The following is a 15,036-nucleotide window of genomic DNA, read 5'->3' as shown; positions in this document are numbered from 1 at the left end:
CCAGGGCAGCGGGGTGAAGCCGAGCCTCTCTGAACCCGAGCCCACGGGCGGCTGGCTCTCCTGAGCGCTGAACTGAGCTAGACAGACGAGCCTCACAGCGAGAGGAAGGGTGTATGTTAATTGAATATTCTGCACTTACCGTTCTGTGAGGGGATGAGGTCAGTGATGTGACCACACATCCAGTACTTCAGATGGTCTTTCCCCAGTACAGAATGTAGGATGAAGGATTTTATCGGCTCTAGATTCTGATTTGCTGTACAAGCAGTGGGAGGTGTTGTACCTTTTTTCGCCACTAGCGGGGTGACTTGGTATTCCAAGGCCTCCCTGGTGGTCTAGGGGTCCGGGTTCGATTCCCAGTAAGGGAAGTGTGTACCCACATCATCTCTTTATTGCCAGCAGCCATATCACCTACAGCTCCCAGCTAGCAGCCCACTGGATCCCAGCAGTGTGACCCTGGACAGTACTGGGAGGGGAGACTCCTGGGAGAGGTGTTAGTGGGGCCAGCAGGGGGCGCTCTTTACCCCTCATTACCCCTCATGGCCTCCTAATAGCCCCCCTCTCTGAACTGGCTCCATCCCTCTGCTCTCCTCCCACTGAGAGCTGGTGTGTGTGAGAGGACTGGAGCATCATCCAGGTGGGGGTGGAGGGGATCCCCATGACCGGTAAAGAGCTCGGAGTGGAGAGTCCAGAAATATATACTTATATTTAATTAGATATATTTATATATACAAATATATACACTAATAATAATAATATTATGAAGGTCTCAATAATAATGTAATATTATTATTATTAAGTTTGGGTCCTATTATTTTTAAACTTTAACAGTGTGGTTGTATTAGAATAATCTTTTCTCTAAATCCTCTTTGAACGTTTGTCACAATCAGAACTGACTGTTTCATCTCTGTCGTTGTAAATAGCTCTTTAATTTAGACCAAACAAGTGACCCATACTGGCATTCTCTTGACTATCCTGTTACTGGAGTTTTTAGTTTGTTAACGGTTATGCATTAAGAAAGCAGTAAGAGCCAGTCAGACCTGTCATTGAGGCCTGTGCCAGAAGAGGTTTATTCTTTAAATATTCATAAGACTTCCCTACACCTACCCACCTCTGCTCTCAGTTCTTATATCCTGTCAAAAGGGTCCCATGATTTCTAACTGTGCCATCTGACTGCCATGTGGCATCATGGGATCTGTAGTTTTTCATGATTTCTTATTGTACTCTGTCCAACTGCTGTGTGGAATCGTGGGATTTGTAGTTTTCTCCACCCCTATTCTCCTCAAGTTGTCTATCGACCTTCTATGACCTCTCCCCTGAGCTTCCTGCAATGAACACGAAAAAGATTTCAATTTAAAATTGAATTTTAATACATTACCTAATCAAACTGTAATTCTTGCCGATTGTTAATTCTCTTATTCTGCTGCGTGATTTCAAAGTGCCCAGTGGTGAAGCTTGTCTGCCCTGTGTCGGCCTGCGTTTGTATTTAAGAAAAAAAATGAGATCATTCCACCGTGGTCCAGCTGAGAAGTCAAGTTAGTGCAACATGAATTCGTCTGGATGATTTCTCTTCTAATAATATTGTTACAATGGCACAGGATGTTAAGTAAATGTTTGAACTGTACTGAGCACGAGGGAGAGAGACACGCATCTAAACAGATGAGTTTTGGGGACACCCCCCCCCATCCCCCCGATATGCCCTCGCCTCCCCAGTGCCGTGCTCTCCGTTGACACACACGTCCGGTCAGATTCAATGTTCCCAATTCAGGACAGGAGGAATACCCTACAGCCGGACACGCCCCTGTGGTTGAAAACAATCCAGCGTCCCAGAGATTTCAATCCAGGTGGCAGAACTCCGGAGGAGCAGGGAGCTAGCGATCGCTGGCAAGACCTTGTGATAAAAGCCCTGTCCCGCTCTGCCTCTCTCTCGCGATCCAGCTGGGACTCCTCTCACATTCCGCTCCACGTTTTCCAAGCAGCTCCTGAACTCTGTCCAAAACTCCCACTTCCTGAAGCTCTGGGCTGCTCCAGGAAGTTACACACAGGCACATATTTTCTTTCAAACCGCCTCCCAGTCGCTCTCCGGCTCTGGGCAGTAAAATGGCAGAAGCTAATGTCTCAGTGGCTCAGGACCAGTTCAGCTGCTCCGTGTGTCTGGATACTCTGAAGGATCCAGTGTCTCTTCCCTGTGGACACAGTTACTGTATGGGCTGTATTAAGAGTCACTGGGATCAGGACGATCGGACTGGAGTCTACAGCTGCCCCCAGTGCAGACAGACCTTCACCCCAAGGCCTGTTCTGGGCAGAAACACCCTGCTGGCTGAAGTGGTGGAGAAACTGAGGAAGAGAGGCTCCAGTACTCCTCTTCCTCCTCCTGCTCACAGTCCTGCTGGCCCCGGAGATGTGCTGTGTGATTTCTGCTCCAGGAGGAAGATGAGAGCTGTGAAGTCCTGTCTGGTGTGTCTGGCCTCTTACTGTCAGACTCACCTCCAGCCTCACTATGAAGCTCCTGCCTTCAAGAAGCACAGACTGACCTCTGTCAGCAGACACCTGCAGGAGATCTGTCCAGATCATCAGAAACTGCGAGAGGTTTACTGCCGGACGGACCAGACCTGCGTCTGTCTGCTGTGCTCAGACAAAGACCACAGAAGCCACGACACTGTGTCCACTGAGACTGAAAGAGCTGAGAAACAGGTGAGGACTTGAGGCGTTTGTTAGAACAAGGTGTTCAGTAGGATCCATTTGTTTTCCAGCCTTGTGGAAACCTGCTGCTTTTTACATTGTGCCTTAAGGCACTGGATCGTTACTGTAGATTCCTTCTCCTTTCTCTAACCTCTAAAATTAAATTTTCCTTTAAAATTAATTGGGGAAAACTGAAGTGTGACACTTTGTGAGAGGCTCAGTTGTAGACATTTAGGCAAAAGGCACCCAGATTTGTTCAGCAGCCTGCAGAAAGGCAGTCCTGGGATGCAGAAGCCGAAATGATGTCTGTAGCATTCCCAGAATTGGGAAGGCTTTCGGATTGAGAAGATAAAAGCTCCAGCTGCTGTGTTTCGCGTGAGAATCGATTTTCCCGTAGAAATCAGTTCTTTGCGTTTTCTTTCTTGAAGCCCTCCTCCTTCACACCTGAGACACTTTTCTCTCTCGGGGAAACCAGCATGGCGTCTGGTCTGTCTTCTCTCCTCTCACACGGTCTCTCCAGCCAGTTCCCGATTCTCCATCTCCCTCAGCTCCTCACTGGATCCCTGTCTCTCTTTCCGCCCGGCTCCGGCAGGCTCGTTATCTCTCTTCATTAAAGAGGTGCCGTCTTCAGAGCTCTCTCTCTCTCTCCGGGGCGATCAGGCATAACAGAATGACACCCTGACGAAGCAGTGGGGTCACACGGAGCAGCGCCTCTGTGTGCGGCTCGTTGTCAGAGCCTCCACGCACGGCTGCACTGCGTTTGTGCACCTGATTCACAACCCTGGAGCACAAGACCCGGGCACACGAGTGGAAACTTGAACTAAGAGCAGGAGGCACTTCTTTACACAGAGGGGGGTGGGGGTGTGGAACGAGCTGCCCGGCCATGTTGCCTGAAGCCGATACCCTGGCTTCTCTCCAGACACAGCTGGGTGAGCTCCTCCAATCAGGACAGGAGGCTCTTCTGTACACAGAGGGTGGCGGGGGTGTGGAACAGGCTGCCCAGCCCTGTGGTTGAGGCTGATACCCTGGCTTCTCTCCAGACACAGCTGGGTGAGCTCCTCCAGTCAGGACAGGAGGCTCTACTGTACACAGAGGGGGGGGTGGGGGTGTGGAACAAGCTGCCCAGCCATGTTGTTTTTCAAGAAGAGGCTGGATGAGAAATTCAGATCAATTAGCTGCTAAAGCCAGACGGGTAGTCTGCCTGTCTGCCTAAACGGCCTCCACTCCTTTGTCCCCTCGGTAATGTTCTTGCGTAGATCTGACATGTGTAAGTTGTACAGGGAGAACCCACAGCAGATACATCCTGAGTGTCTGTGTTTCTCCACAGAAGCAGCTGGGGGCGACACAGAGACAAACCCAGCAGAGACTCGAGGAGAGAGAGAAGGAGCTGCAGGAGCTGAGACAGGCTGTGGAGTCACTCAGAGTGGGTATTGACCAGAGGAGTGGACACACTGACACACATTCCCACAGCTGGACACTGGACACACCAGTACACTGAGGAAACACCACACAGTAGAATGTAGTTCAAGCAGGGAGCTGCGTCAGCATGCGTAGGCTGCAAAGGAACAAGTAAGAGGTTTATTCCCTGCGGAAAAGAGAGGAAAGGAAACATGTTTCGGCTGTGGAGTCTTCTTCAGGCATGAAGAAGCAGTAGAATGAGGTTTGAGTGTCTCCTCACTCAGAATCACAGAGGGGGGCGGGCTGGCATGATGAATTACAAAGAAGAGAACCAGTTATTTATTGTTATTGATCGCAAAGCCGTTTGTATACCAACAGCAGGTACAGCAGCGATCAGGCTTGACTGAGACGTCCCCCGACGCAGTACTGACCTGACCCAGAGGACTGACCCGACAAACTGACCCGTCCCGTCTGAGCCTCTGCGATCTGGAGACGCTGCTGTCAGAACCTGGAATCAGGCACTTTGTCTCAGCGTGTCAGTGCCTTGGTACCGATGGCCCATGTCCTCCCTCAGAGCTCGGCGCGGAGGGCAGTGGAGGACAGCGAGCGGGTCTTTAACGAGCTGGTCCGCTCGGTCCTGAGGCTCGGCTCCCAGGTGAAGGAGCAGATCGAGGCCGGCGAGAGGGAGGCGGTGGGTCAGACCGAGCGCCACATCGAGGAGCTGGAGCAGGAGATCGCCGAGCTGAGGAGGAGAGACGCTGAGCTGAGCCAGCTCTCACACACAGAGGATCACATCCATTTCCTCCAGGTAACAGCACTGCTCTGGGACTCTCTGCAGTCCAGAAGGGAGTCTCTCACACAGAGCTCTCCAATGGAGCTGCTCCTGGCTTCTCCCCAGGAATGTGTGCTGGAGCCCAGTGTGTTTGACTGGAAACTCCTCTCTCTCTCTCCTCCCTGCTGCAGACGTTCCAGGCCCTCTCCTCTCTCTGGCCCGGAGTCTCCAGGAAGGCGCCCGTGAGCGCGGAGAGCACATTTGGGGCGGTCCGACGCCTGGTTTCGGAGCTGAAGGAGCTCACCGAGGACCTCTGCAGGCAGAGCCTCGTCAGGATCGCAGACGCAGGTGGGCGGAGGGCCTCTCCCCTCGCAGCGGCCGCTGGGTGCCAGCCTGGAGCCTCTGGTGCCTTAATGGGGTTCATAACGAACGTTCAGGAGTCGAGTTCAACCAGCCCCAGCTGTCAGTAATCTGCAATCACTCCTGATTTTTCCTCACCTGGAACACTGTACTTCCTGTACGTGATCCCTCCTCTCCCTCACACACGTCTCCTGCCCCTCTGCTCCTCTGCAGCTGCCCCTGGGTCTCCCCTTTCTCCACAGGGGGTCCCAGCCTGCTCCCCTCTGGAGGTCAGCTCTCAGCCAGGCTGCGGCAGACAGACTTACTCTGACTGAAACACTCGATAATCCTGTCGAGACGCTGAGTTCTGGGTCAGACTCAGCTACTCTGGCCTGCAGGAGCACAGGCTGTACAAGACAGACCCTCACCCACCCTTCCTCACCGCCCAGCTCTGGGCCCAGCAGTGCCACACTCCCCCACCAGGGGGCAGCATTTCTCTCTGTGTCCTGAGTCCACCCTCTAATGAGATCCCTTTCCTCTCTCTCTCTCTCCCGGTGAAGTTAAGATCCCCCAGCCGAAGCCTCCAGCGCCCCCGGGGAGAGAGGAGTTCCTGAAGCGTGAGTCCTGCTTCACAGAGCAGCACCGTTAGAGACGCACAGCACACCAAGAGCACTGTTAGAGATGCACAGCACACTGAGAGCACACTGAGAGCACCGTGAGAGACACAGCACGCCGAGAGCACACTGACAGCACCGTTAGAGACGCACAGCACACCGAGAGCACACTGACAGCACCGTTAGAGATGCACAGCACACCGAGAGCACACTGACAGCACCGTTAGAGACGCACAGCACACCGAGAGCACCGTTAGAGACGCACAGCACACCGAGAGCACACTGACAGCACCGTTAGAGAGACACAGCACACCGAGGACACCGTGAGAGACACAGCACACCGAGAGCACACTGACGGCACCGTTAGAGACACACAGCACACCGAGAGCACACTGACAGCACCGTTAGAGACACAGCACACCGAGAGCACACTGACAGCACAGTTAGAGACACACAGCACACCGAGAGCACGCTGACAGCACAGTTAGAGACACACAGCACACCGAGAGCACAGTGACAGCACCGTGAGACACACAGCACGCCGAGAGCACACTGACAGCACAGTTAGAGACACACAGCACACCGAGAGCACGCTGACAGCACAGTTAGAGACACACAGCACACCGAGAGCACGCTGACAGCACAGTTAGAGACGCACAGCACACCGAGAGCACGCTGACAGCACAGTTAGAGACACACAGAACACCGAGAGCACACTGACAGCACCGTGAGAGACACACAGCACACCGAGAGCACACTGACAGGACCGTTAGAGACACAGCACACCGAGAGCACACTGACAGCACAGTTAGAGACACACAGCACACCGAGAGCACGCTGACAGCACAGTTAGAGACACACAGCACACCGAGAGCACAGTGACAGCACCGTGAGACACACAGCACGCCGAGAGCACACTGACAGCACAGTTAGAGACACACAGCACACCGAGAGCACGCTGACAGCACAGTTAGAGACACACAGCACACCGAGAGCACACTGACAGCACCGTTAGAGACACACAGCACACCGAGAGCACCGTTAGAGACGCACAGCACAGGGTGGCACTGTTACAACCCCAAGTGTCTAGGGGTAAAGGGGTATAACATTTAGGATAATTTTTGGATGCAGGTGTGCTCTGGTGAGAGACTAGGAGGCATGAGAATGAGGGTTGGTGCAGAAGTGATGGTTTTAAGGTGAATGAGTGACTGGTAACTAATAAGACACAATAACCCACAGGGAGAGGGATAGAGTGGTGCCACAGGAAAGAAAATCACACACAAAATGGAGCTGGCCAGGACAGTGAGGGAAAGCTGACCTGACTACAGAAGAAAACCTGAAACACTCTGTCTTCAGCGTCTTCACCACCCTAGCTCACCTCCACTGACTCCCCAAAACCACACAAGACAAACGGCACTCACCCCTACTGAACTGGTGTGACCAACACAAGAATCAACTACGTGTGTGTGGAATGTACCCAACCACCTGAACTCACCCTCTACACAGAAGGGTACAGCAGAACACAGACGCTGATACAATACAACTGGGCAAGGGAATTGCTAAATAAGGATAAACAAACAAAAGGACAAAGAGACAAACAGAAATTTACAAAACAACAAAGCCACACACACACACACACACACACACACACACACACACACACACACACACACACACACACACCTGAATGGGCTGTGTGTTCCTGTGTGTTTGTGTTGGGGGTGGACTTATGTTTGTCTCTGTCTGTTCCATCAATCAGAAACCCCAGTGTGTATCTTACTGGGCTGTGGGGGCGGGACCCTAGTGGAGATCTGCTCAGGGATTGGTCTGCTCTGCCTGTCTGTCCTCTGACTGTCCTCTTCTCTCCAATCAGATGCCTGTCAGCTCACACTGGACCCCAACACAGCGCACAGACACCTCTGTCTGTCTGAGGGGAACAGGAGGGTGACCTGGAGCAGGGAGCCCCAGCAGTACCCCGATCACCCCGAGAGATTCGACCACTGGCAGCAGGTGCTGTGCAGAGAGGGGCTGTCCGGGACTCGCTGTTACTGGGAGGTGGAGTGGAGTGGGGGGTGTGTGGCTATCGGAGTCATGTACAGGGGAATCAGCAGGAAGGGACGGAATGTTCCCAGCCATCTCGGACACAACGACCAGTCCTGGAGTCTGTGCTGCTCCGGGTCCAGCTGCTCCTTCTGGCACAATAAGGAGAAAACTGCGGTAGCTGCCCCTCCCTCCTCCAGGATAGGGGTGTATGTGGACCACAGGGCCGGAACTCTGTCGTTTTATAGCGTCTCCACGGCCCTGAGCTTTTATCAACGACTGTGGTCCCTGTACAGCGCCCCTGAAACCATGTCCCTCCTCCACAGAGTCCAGACCACGTTCTCGGAGCCCCTGTATGCTGGCTTCATGGTGGGGTCAGACTGTTCCCTCTCCCTGCCACAGCTGGGGTAGAGGTGGGCGCCTCTGTCGTGTGCGAACACCAGGCCGCTGAGCTCTCCGGACTCCGGAACCAGGGGACACGACAGCTCTTTCCTTCACAGGCAGCTCGCGGCCCGACGTTGTCTTCCGTTGAAACCAATGGAATTATTTTCGTCCTTTTTGACCACTTCAGAAAGCATTTCTTTGGCCGTGAAACCAGTCTGCAAAGGTTTTATTGTTAATAATGACCCTGGTGCTAGTGGGAGAGGGATCTGACTGGTTCGGCAGAGCTCAGTCCAGTCCAGTCCAGTCCAGTCCAGTCGGACCTGGAGATCTGACTGGGTCAGCAGAGCCCAGTCCAGTCGAGTCCAGTCCAGTCCAGAGAGTGTGCAGGAGGGACACCGCTGAACCTGGAGATCTGACTGGGTCAGCAGAGCTCATAGTAGACACAGACTGCTAAGACCTGTCTGAACCAAGCTGAGCTACTTCAGGAGCTCCAGTGGAAAGTAGTTTATGTGCTAAACTGGAGGGAACTTAAAGACCAAATATAAATACATTCAAATAAATGCAGATACTCTCCTTTAAGGTAGTAATAAAATAATATTAATCACATATAACACACATAGCTAATCAGAATGGTTCCACTGACTCAGGAAAATGGTCCTGTGAAGCGTTTCTCAACCTGCCTTGTGTCTGTGGCTTGGCATGGCCCTGGACTGGAAGACGCTGTTGAAAATGGATGAATGATGAGCGCTACGGTGGAATCGATAATGAATCGTGAATGAATACTGGGGTCAGCAGGCGGTCTCCTCCTCCTCGTCTCCCTGCGGTCCTGCTGCTGGCTGACACTGCCCTGACACACAGACTGCAGCCCCGGGGTGACTCGTCCTGGCGGGACGAGTCTGAGAAAATGACCAGTCTCACACCAGCAGCCTGTGATGCAACTTCAGCTTTATTTAGCGACAGGCGAGGAAGGAATACAGCACAGGTACCGTGAAGACAACAGGTCTTGGACAGCAGGGACACTGGACACCACCAGGAGAGAGAGAGCAGGGGCACAGCAGTGCAGTCCGCCTCTCAGCTCCCCAGCTGCTGGGCTCTTGCACTGCACGGGCCTGATGGGGCAGGAAAGCTGGCTCTATATTCGACCTGTGGGCTTAATTCGATTTCAGCGCCACACCGGTCTGAGCTCTGCCAGCGTGAAATCTATCAGCCTCCTGAGAGCAACGGGGGGCGGGGGGGGGGGGCTTGGGATCCGGCTCCCTCTGGTGGAGGAAGGGAAGATGGCGCTTTGCTGGGCATGCTGTGTTCCTGATTAATTTCTGGGGCACTCAGGATGGAATAGTTTGACCCCCACATTATAGATCTTTTGGAGTGTGTTCTCCAGCTCACCCACAGTGATAACTTTGGTTTCATTTTCGTCATTGGTTGCAATGGCTGCCCAGGACCTCAGCCTATTCTCATTGAGCTGACAGCAGGCAGCTGCCCAGATGTGGCTGGGCACAGTGACCCGGTCGTTGCCCACTTTTTGGTTGCCAGGGACGGCGCCAACAAGGGCGTAAGTTACTGTGCACTCCTGACTCTTGTCTCTCATGGTTTGGGTCTCGTAGTTGTTCCACGTGCCCTGGTTCAGCTGATTGAACTGAGGCACGATGTTGGTGAGGGTGAAGGTGGCAGTCTTGGAATCGACATCATCGTGGTGCAGACATGGGTTCAGATGCCCTCGGTCATATATGTTGCTGTTTGTTTTGTAATCATCAGAAACTGCTTGGCTCTCTTTCAGCTTCTTTCTATCAATACTGGTCAGTATTTCATCTTGCATGTCTTTTAAACTCTTCTCGTTCTCCGCCAACTGTAAAATGAATAAAAAAGCAGTTTGTTTAGTTGAATGGATGAAATGATGTGTCCTGGGCACAGTCAGGAGACTGTATAATACCGTTGTTGCGAAACAGATTCGTACCTGGGGCTCTATAAACCAGTCTGCTCTCTCACACACTCCAGCCTGTGGCCTGTAGAGATACGCAGAGTAAACCGGAATCCTTCTCTGTCGGTCGTACAGCGTGGCAAAGTGGTATCTGTTATTGTACCGCTGGCAGATGCGGGCTGCCTGGTGAGGCATGCCAACACGGGCCTCCTGACCCTTGAAGAAGAACTGCGAGCAGGGCGTGTTCTTGAAGGTGTGTTTCAGAACCTCAGCCCGCGCCAGGAGAAGGAGGCACAGGCCAGCCTGCAGAGGTGGGAGCAGCAGCATGGCTGATGAGTGACGTTTTCACTGGAGGAGAGAGGACAGAGCGGGAATTCAGTCCAGAGCAGACAGGGGGCGATGTACAACGTAATCACATTCTGTATTCTGTCACCCAGCTGTAGCGCAGCGTCAGTGTCCATTCTGTCACTCAGCTGTAGTGCAGTGTCAGTGTCCATTCTGTCACACACCTGTAGTGCAGTGTCAGTGTCCATTCTGTCACTCAGCTGTAGTGCAGTGTCAGTGTCCATTCTGTCACACACCTGTAGTGCTAGTGTCAGTGTCCATTCTGTCACTCAGCTGTAGTGCAGCTTCAGTGTCCATTCTGTCACCCAGCTGTAGTGCATTGTCAGTGTCCATTCTGTCACTCAGCTGTAGTGCAGTGTCAGTGTCCATTCTGTCACTCAGCTGTAATGCAGTGTCAGTGTCCATGATGTCACCCAGATGTAGTGCAGTGTCAGTGTCCATTCCATCACCCAGCTGTAGTGCAGTGTCAGTGTCCATTCTGTCACACACCTGTAGTGCAGTGTCAGTGTCCATTCCATCACCCAGCTGTAGTGCAGTGCCAGTGTCCATTCTGTCACACAGCTGTAGTGCAGTGTCAGTGTTCATTCTGTCACTCAACTGTAGTGCAGTGTCAGTGTCCATTCTGTCACTCAGCTGTAGTGCAGTGTCAGTGCTCATTCTGTCCCACACCTGTAGTGCAGTGTCAGTGTCCATTCTGTCACTCAGCTGTAGTGCAATAATAATAATAATAATAATAATAATAATAATAATAATAAACTTTATTTTATATAGCGCCTTTAAAGGTGGCTTCTCAAAGCACTTAATGTTAGTGTTCATTCTGTCACATACCTGTAGTGCAGTCAGTGTCAATTCTGTCACTCAGTTGTAGTGCAGTGTTAGTGTTTATTCTGTCACACACCTGTAATGTAGTGTCAGTGTCCATTCTGTAAAACAGCTGTAGTGCAGTGTCAGTGTCCATTTTGTCACTCAGCTGTAGTGCAGTGTCAGTGTTCATTCTGTCGCTCAGCTGTAGTGCAGTGTCAGTGTTCATTCTGTCGCTCAGCTGTAGTGCAGTGTCAGTGTCCATTCTGTCACTCAGCTGTAGTGCTAGTGTCAGTGTCCATTCTGTCACACACCTGCAGTGCAGTGTCAGTGTCCATTCTGTCACTCAGCTGTAGTGCAGTGTCAGTGTTCATTCTGTCGCTCAGCTGTAGTGCAGTGTGAGTGTCCATTCTGTCACACACCTGTAGTGCAGTGTCAGTGTCCATTTTGTCACTCAGCTGTAGTGCAGTGTCAGTGTCCATTCTGTCACTCAGCTGTAGTGCAGTGTCAGTGTCCATTCTGTCACACACCTGTAGTGCAGTGTCAGTGTCCATTCTGTCGCTCAGCTGTAGTGCAGTGTCAGTGTCCATTCTGTCACTCAGCTGTAGTGCAGTGTCAGTGTCCATTCTGTCGCTCAGCTGTAGTGCAGTGTCAGTGTTCATTCTGTCGCTCAGCTGTAGTGCAGTGTCAGTGTTCATTCTGTCGCTCAGCTGTAGTGCAGTGTTAGTGTCCATTCTGTCACCCAGCTGTAGTGCAGTGTCAGTGTCCATTCTGTCGCTCAGCTGTAGTGCAGTGTCAGTGTCCATTCTGTCGCTCAGCTGTAGTGCAGTGTCAGTGTTCATTCTGTCGCTCAGCTGTAGTGCAGTGTCAGTGTTCATTCTGTCACTCAGCTGTAGTGCAGTGTGAGTGTCCATTCTGTCACCCAGCTGTAGTGCAGTGTCAGTGTCCATTCTGTCGCTCAGCTGTAGTGCAGTGTCAGTGTCAGTGTCCATTCTGTCACCCAGCTGTAGTGCAGTGTCAGTGTCCATTCTGTCGCTCAGCTGTAGTGCAGTGTCAGTGTCAGTGTCCATTCTGTCCCACACCTGTAGTGCAGTGTCAGTGTCCATTCTGTCGCTCAGCTGTAGTGCAGTGTCAGTGTTCATTCTGTCGCTCAGCTGTAGTGCAGTGTTAGTGTCCATTCTGTCACACACCTGTAGTGCAGTGTCAGTGTCCATTTTGTCACTCAGCTGTAGTGCAGTGTCAGTGTCCATTCTGTCACTCAGCTGTAGTGCTAGTGTCAGTGTCCATTCTGTCACACACCTGTAGTGCAGTGTCAGTGTCCATTCTGTCACTCAGCTGTAGTGCAGTGTCAGTGTTCATTCTGTCGCTCAGCTGTAGTGCAGTGTGAGTGTCCATTCTGTCACACACCTGTAGTGCAGTGTCAGTGTCCATTTTGTCACTCAGCTGTAGTGCAGTGTCAGTGTCCATTCTGTCACTCAGCTGTAGTGCAGTGTCAGTGTCCATTCTGTCACACACCTGTAGTGCAGTGTCAGTGTCCATTCTGTCGCTCAGCTGTAGTGCAGTGTCAGTGTCCATTCTGTCACTCAGCTGTAGTGCAGTGTCAGTGTCCATTCTGTCGCTCAGCTGTAGTGCAGTGTCAGTGTCCATTCTGTCGCTCAGCTGTAGTGCAGTGTCAGTGTTCATTCTGTCGCTCAGCTGTAGTGCAGTGTCAGTGTTCATTCTGTCGCTCAGCTGTAGTGCAGTGTTAGTGTCCATTCTGTCACCCAGCTGTAGTGCAGTGTCAGTGTCCATTCTGTCGCTCAGCTGTAGTGCAGTGTCAGTGTCCATTCTGTCGCTCAGCTGTAGTGCAGTGTCAGTGTTCATTCTGTCGCTCAGCTGTAGTGCAGTGTCAGTGTTCATTCTGTCACTCAGCTGTAGTGCAGTGTCAGTGTCCATGATGTCACTCAGCTGTAGTGCAGTGTTAGTGTCAGTGTCCATTCTGTCACTCAGCCATAGTGCTGTGTTTTTCAGAGCTGTAGTTTATAGTTATAGTGTTACCACTTAATAATACTGGGCTCTGTGTGAAATAATTGCTGGTATATGTCGGTATGGCTACAAATCTTTGTAACTATTAAACAATAAGAACTGAAAAATGAAAACACCTGTAATTAGTTTGCTTCTCCTGAGGTTAGTAAGAGAAGGAGTAACCAGTTTCAAACAACAAGACCTGAAACTGAAACAAACCAAACTGCTATGGAATACACTGAGACTACAGAGAATAAAAAGGTGTAAAAACTTTAGCCGCTTGGCTGTTCTCACCCAACACTTCATTGTTTTGTGTGCTGATCTTATTCAATTCTAAATCTGCACAAGACTGTCTCCTGCTCTTCTGAAGACTGTCCCACCAGTACATACAGCAGGATGTCCATGTTACGATCGACTGCTCCCCTGCCTGGCCCTTCTCGGACTCGTTCACCTCGGGCCTCATCAGAGACCTGCACAGGGTTCGTAAACCTCATCGGAAGAGTCCAGTGTCTCACTCTCACTGCTGGAGTGACTCTCTCTCTCTCTCTCTCTCGGCTGTGGTACTGATGGTGTGCTCTGTGCAGCACGCGGACACTCGCAGAGATGGGACGCTCCCTACCTGCAGCTCCTCCGGGATCCGTCTGAGTCTCCTCTTCCCAGCAGGGATGTGTCTGTTAGCAGGGGCTCAACAGAGGCTGTTAAATAGCCCTCCAGCAGGAAACCCCCACCTCAGCACTGGCCACTGACCTGGGCTTCTGCCCTCTTGCTTCTTGTGACATTAAAGTGGTTTAATGGGTTACTTCGTCTTACCTAATCTTGTGACATGTCTGCTGACATTTAGTGGGTTAATGGTTGCAAGAACAACAGAGAACGGTCGCTGTACAGACACATCCTGCAAGGGATGGAGCACGAGGTTTCCTGAGGGGGTTCTGAGCTCCGCAGGAACTCTGGACCAAGAGCACTCGGCGCTTCGGTCTTTACATGGAGGGGGGCGGGGGTGTGGAACAATCTGCCCAGCCCTGTTGTTGAAGCCAATGCCCTGGTGTCTCTCCAGACACAGCTGGATGAGCTCCTCCAGTCAGGATAGGAGGCACTACTGTACACAGAGAGTGCTGGGGGTATGGAACAAGCAGCCCAGTCCTGTTGTTGAAGCCGATATTCTGGCTTCTCTCCAGACACAGCTGGATGAGCTCCTCCAGTCAGGACAGGAGGCACTACTGTACACAGAGAGTGCTGGGGGTGTGGAACAAGCTGCCCAGCCCTGTTGTTGAAGCTGATACCCTGTTTTCTGACGGCATGAGGGAGGACACAGCACCGCTGAGGAACATCGGCACAGCTGCAGGGTCTTCGTCTGAAGGGCTGGGAGGACAGGAGGGACAGTCTCAGGAGGGGGACAGACAAGGGGCTCCTCGTCACTTTCTAAGCTACCTCTCTGAGATGACTTCCAGGCGACCTCTTTGAATGAAGCTTAGTGTGTTTGTGGTTGGAAAGTACTGAGCACCAGCGCGCTCCTCTTACTCGCTTACAGGCAGCTGGCAAGACACACTGATGCCTGGTCTTAATATAGCACACGTGTGAAGAGAACAAGACAAACCTGTGTTTACTTCTGCTACTGCAGAGGTGCAAACTAGTATCCCTTTGCTAATGCATGGATACATGTTCATGACGTCACAGCTGCATCACACACCCAGGTGCCCAGCGGTGTGAAACAGCTGGTCTGACTCTGGCCTGGGGTCCTACTC

The 15,036-nt window shown here is 52.0% G+C and overlaps 2 protein-coding genes across 4 annotated transcripts; one reads left to right on the top strand and one right to left on the bottom strand.

Moving 5' to 3' along the window:
• The first annotated feature begins 81 nt into the window (after nt 1–81).
• LOC148654235 (E3 ubiquitin-protein ligase TRIM16-like) lies at nt 82–8,398 on the top strand. Of its 3 annotated transcripts, XR_015941291.1 has the most exons (7): nt 82–2,691; nt 4,007–4,102; nt 4,652–4,885; nt 5,041–5,197; nt 5,754–5,805; nt 7,676–7,812; nt 8,169–8,302. XR_015941291.1 is itself a non-coding variant. In XM_088646178.1 (6 exons), the coding sequence occupies exons 1-6, from the start codon at nt 2,098–2,100 to the stop codon at nt 8,251–8,253; spliced, it is 1,716 nt and encodes a 571-aa protein (XP_088502304.1). In that variant the 5' UTR covers nt 82–2,097; the 3' UTR covers nt 8,254–8,398. The 3 variants fall into 3 exon arrangements, 2 of the variants coding, with proteins under 2 accessions (XP_088502304.1, XP_088502305.1); XM_088646178.1 differs by having other exon boundaries at nt 5,749–5,805; nt 7,676–8,398; XM_088646179.1 differs by lacking the exon at nt 8,169–8,302 and having other exon boundaries at nt 7,676–7,865.
• A 756-nt stretch (nt 8,399–9,154) lies between these two features.
• On the bottom strand, nt 9,155–14,070 carry LOC148654234 (endonuclease domain-containing 1 protein-like). The gene is made up of 3 exons (XM_088646215.1): nt 13,914–14,070; nt 10,181–10,492; nt 9,155–10,072 (listed from the first exon to the last, which is right to left on the bottom strand). Exons 2-3 carry the CDS (start codon nt 10,469–10,471, stop codon nt 9,536–9,538), a joined length of 828 nt encoding a protein of 275 aa, XP_088502341.1. The 5' UTR covers nt 10,472–10,492; nt 13,914–14,070; the 3' UTR covers nt 9,155–9,535.
• Between the last annotated feature and the right edge of the window lie 966 nt (nt 14,071–15,036).

This window comes from Lepisosteus platostomus, chromosome 9, assembly GCF_059453375.1.
Source record: "Lepisosteus platostomus isolate fLepPlt1 chromosome 9, fLepPlt1.hap1, whole genome shotgun sequence".
NCBI classification, from domain to species: domain Eukaryota; kingdom Metazoa; phylum Chordata; class Actinopteri; order Semionotiformes; family Lepisosteidae; genus Lepisosteus; species Lepisosteus platostomus.
The sequence above is the reverse complement of the archived record's forward strand: the minus strand, read 5'-3'. Positions and strand labels throughout refer to the sequence as shown.

Coding starts and splice junctions, on each gene's coding strand:
- LOC148654234 (XM_088646215.1), bottom strand. CDS start 10,471: ATGCTGCTGCTCCCACCTCTGCAGGCTGGCCTGTGCCTCCTTCTCCTG. Junction 10,073..10,180: donor ACTGGTTTATAGAGCCCCAG/GTACGAATCTGT, acceptor TTCATTTTACAG/TTGGCGGAGAACGAGAAGAG.
- LOC148654235 (XM_088646178.1), top strand. CDS start 2,098: ATGGCAGAAGCTAATGTCTCAGTGGCTCAGGACCAGTTCAGCTGCTCC. Junction 4,886..5,040: donor ATCACATCCATTTCCTCCAG/GTAACAGCACTG, acceptor TCCCTGCTGCAG/ACGTTCCAGGCCCTCTCCTC. Junction 5,806..7,675: donor GAGAGAGGAGTTCCTGAAGC/GTGAGTCCTGCT, acceptor CTCTCCAATCAG/ATGCCTGTCAGCTCACACTG.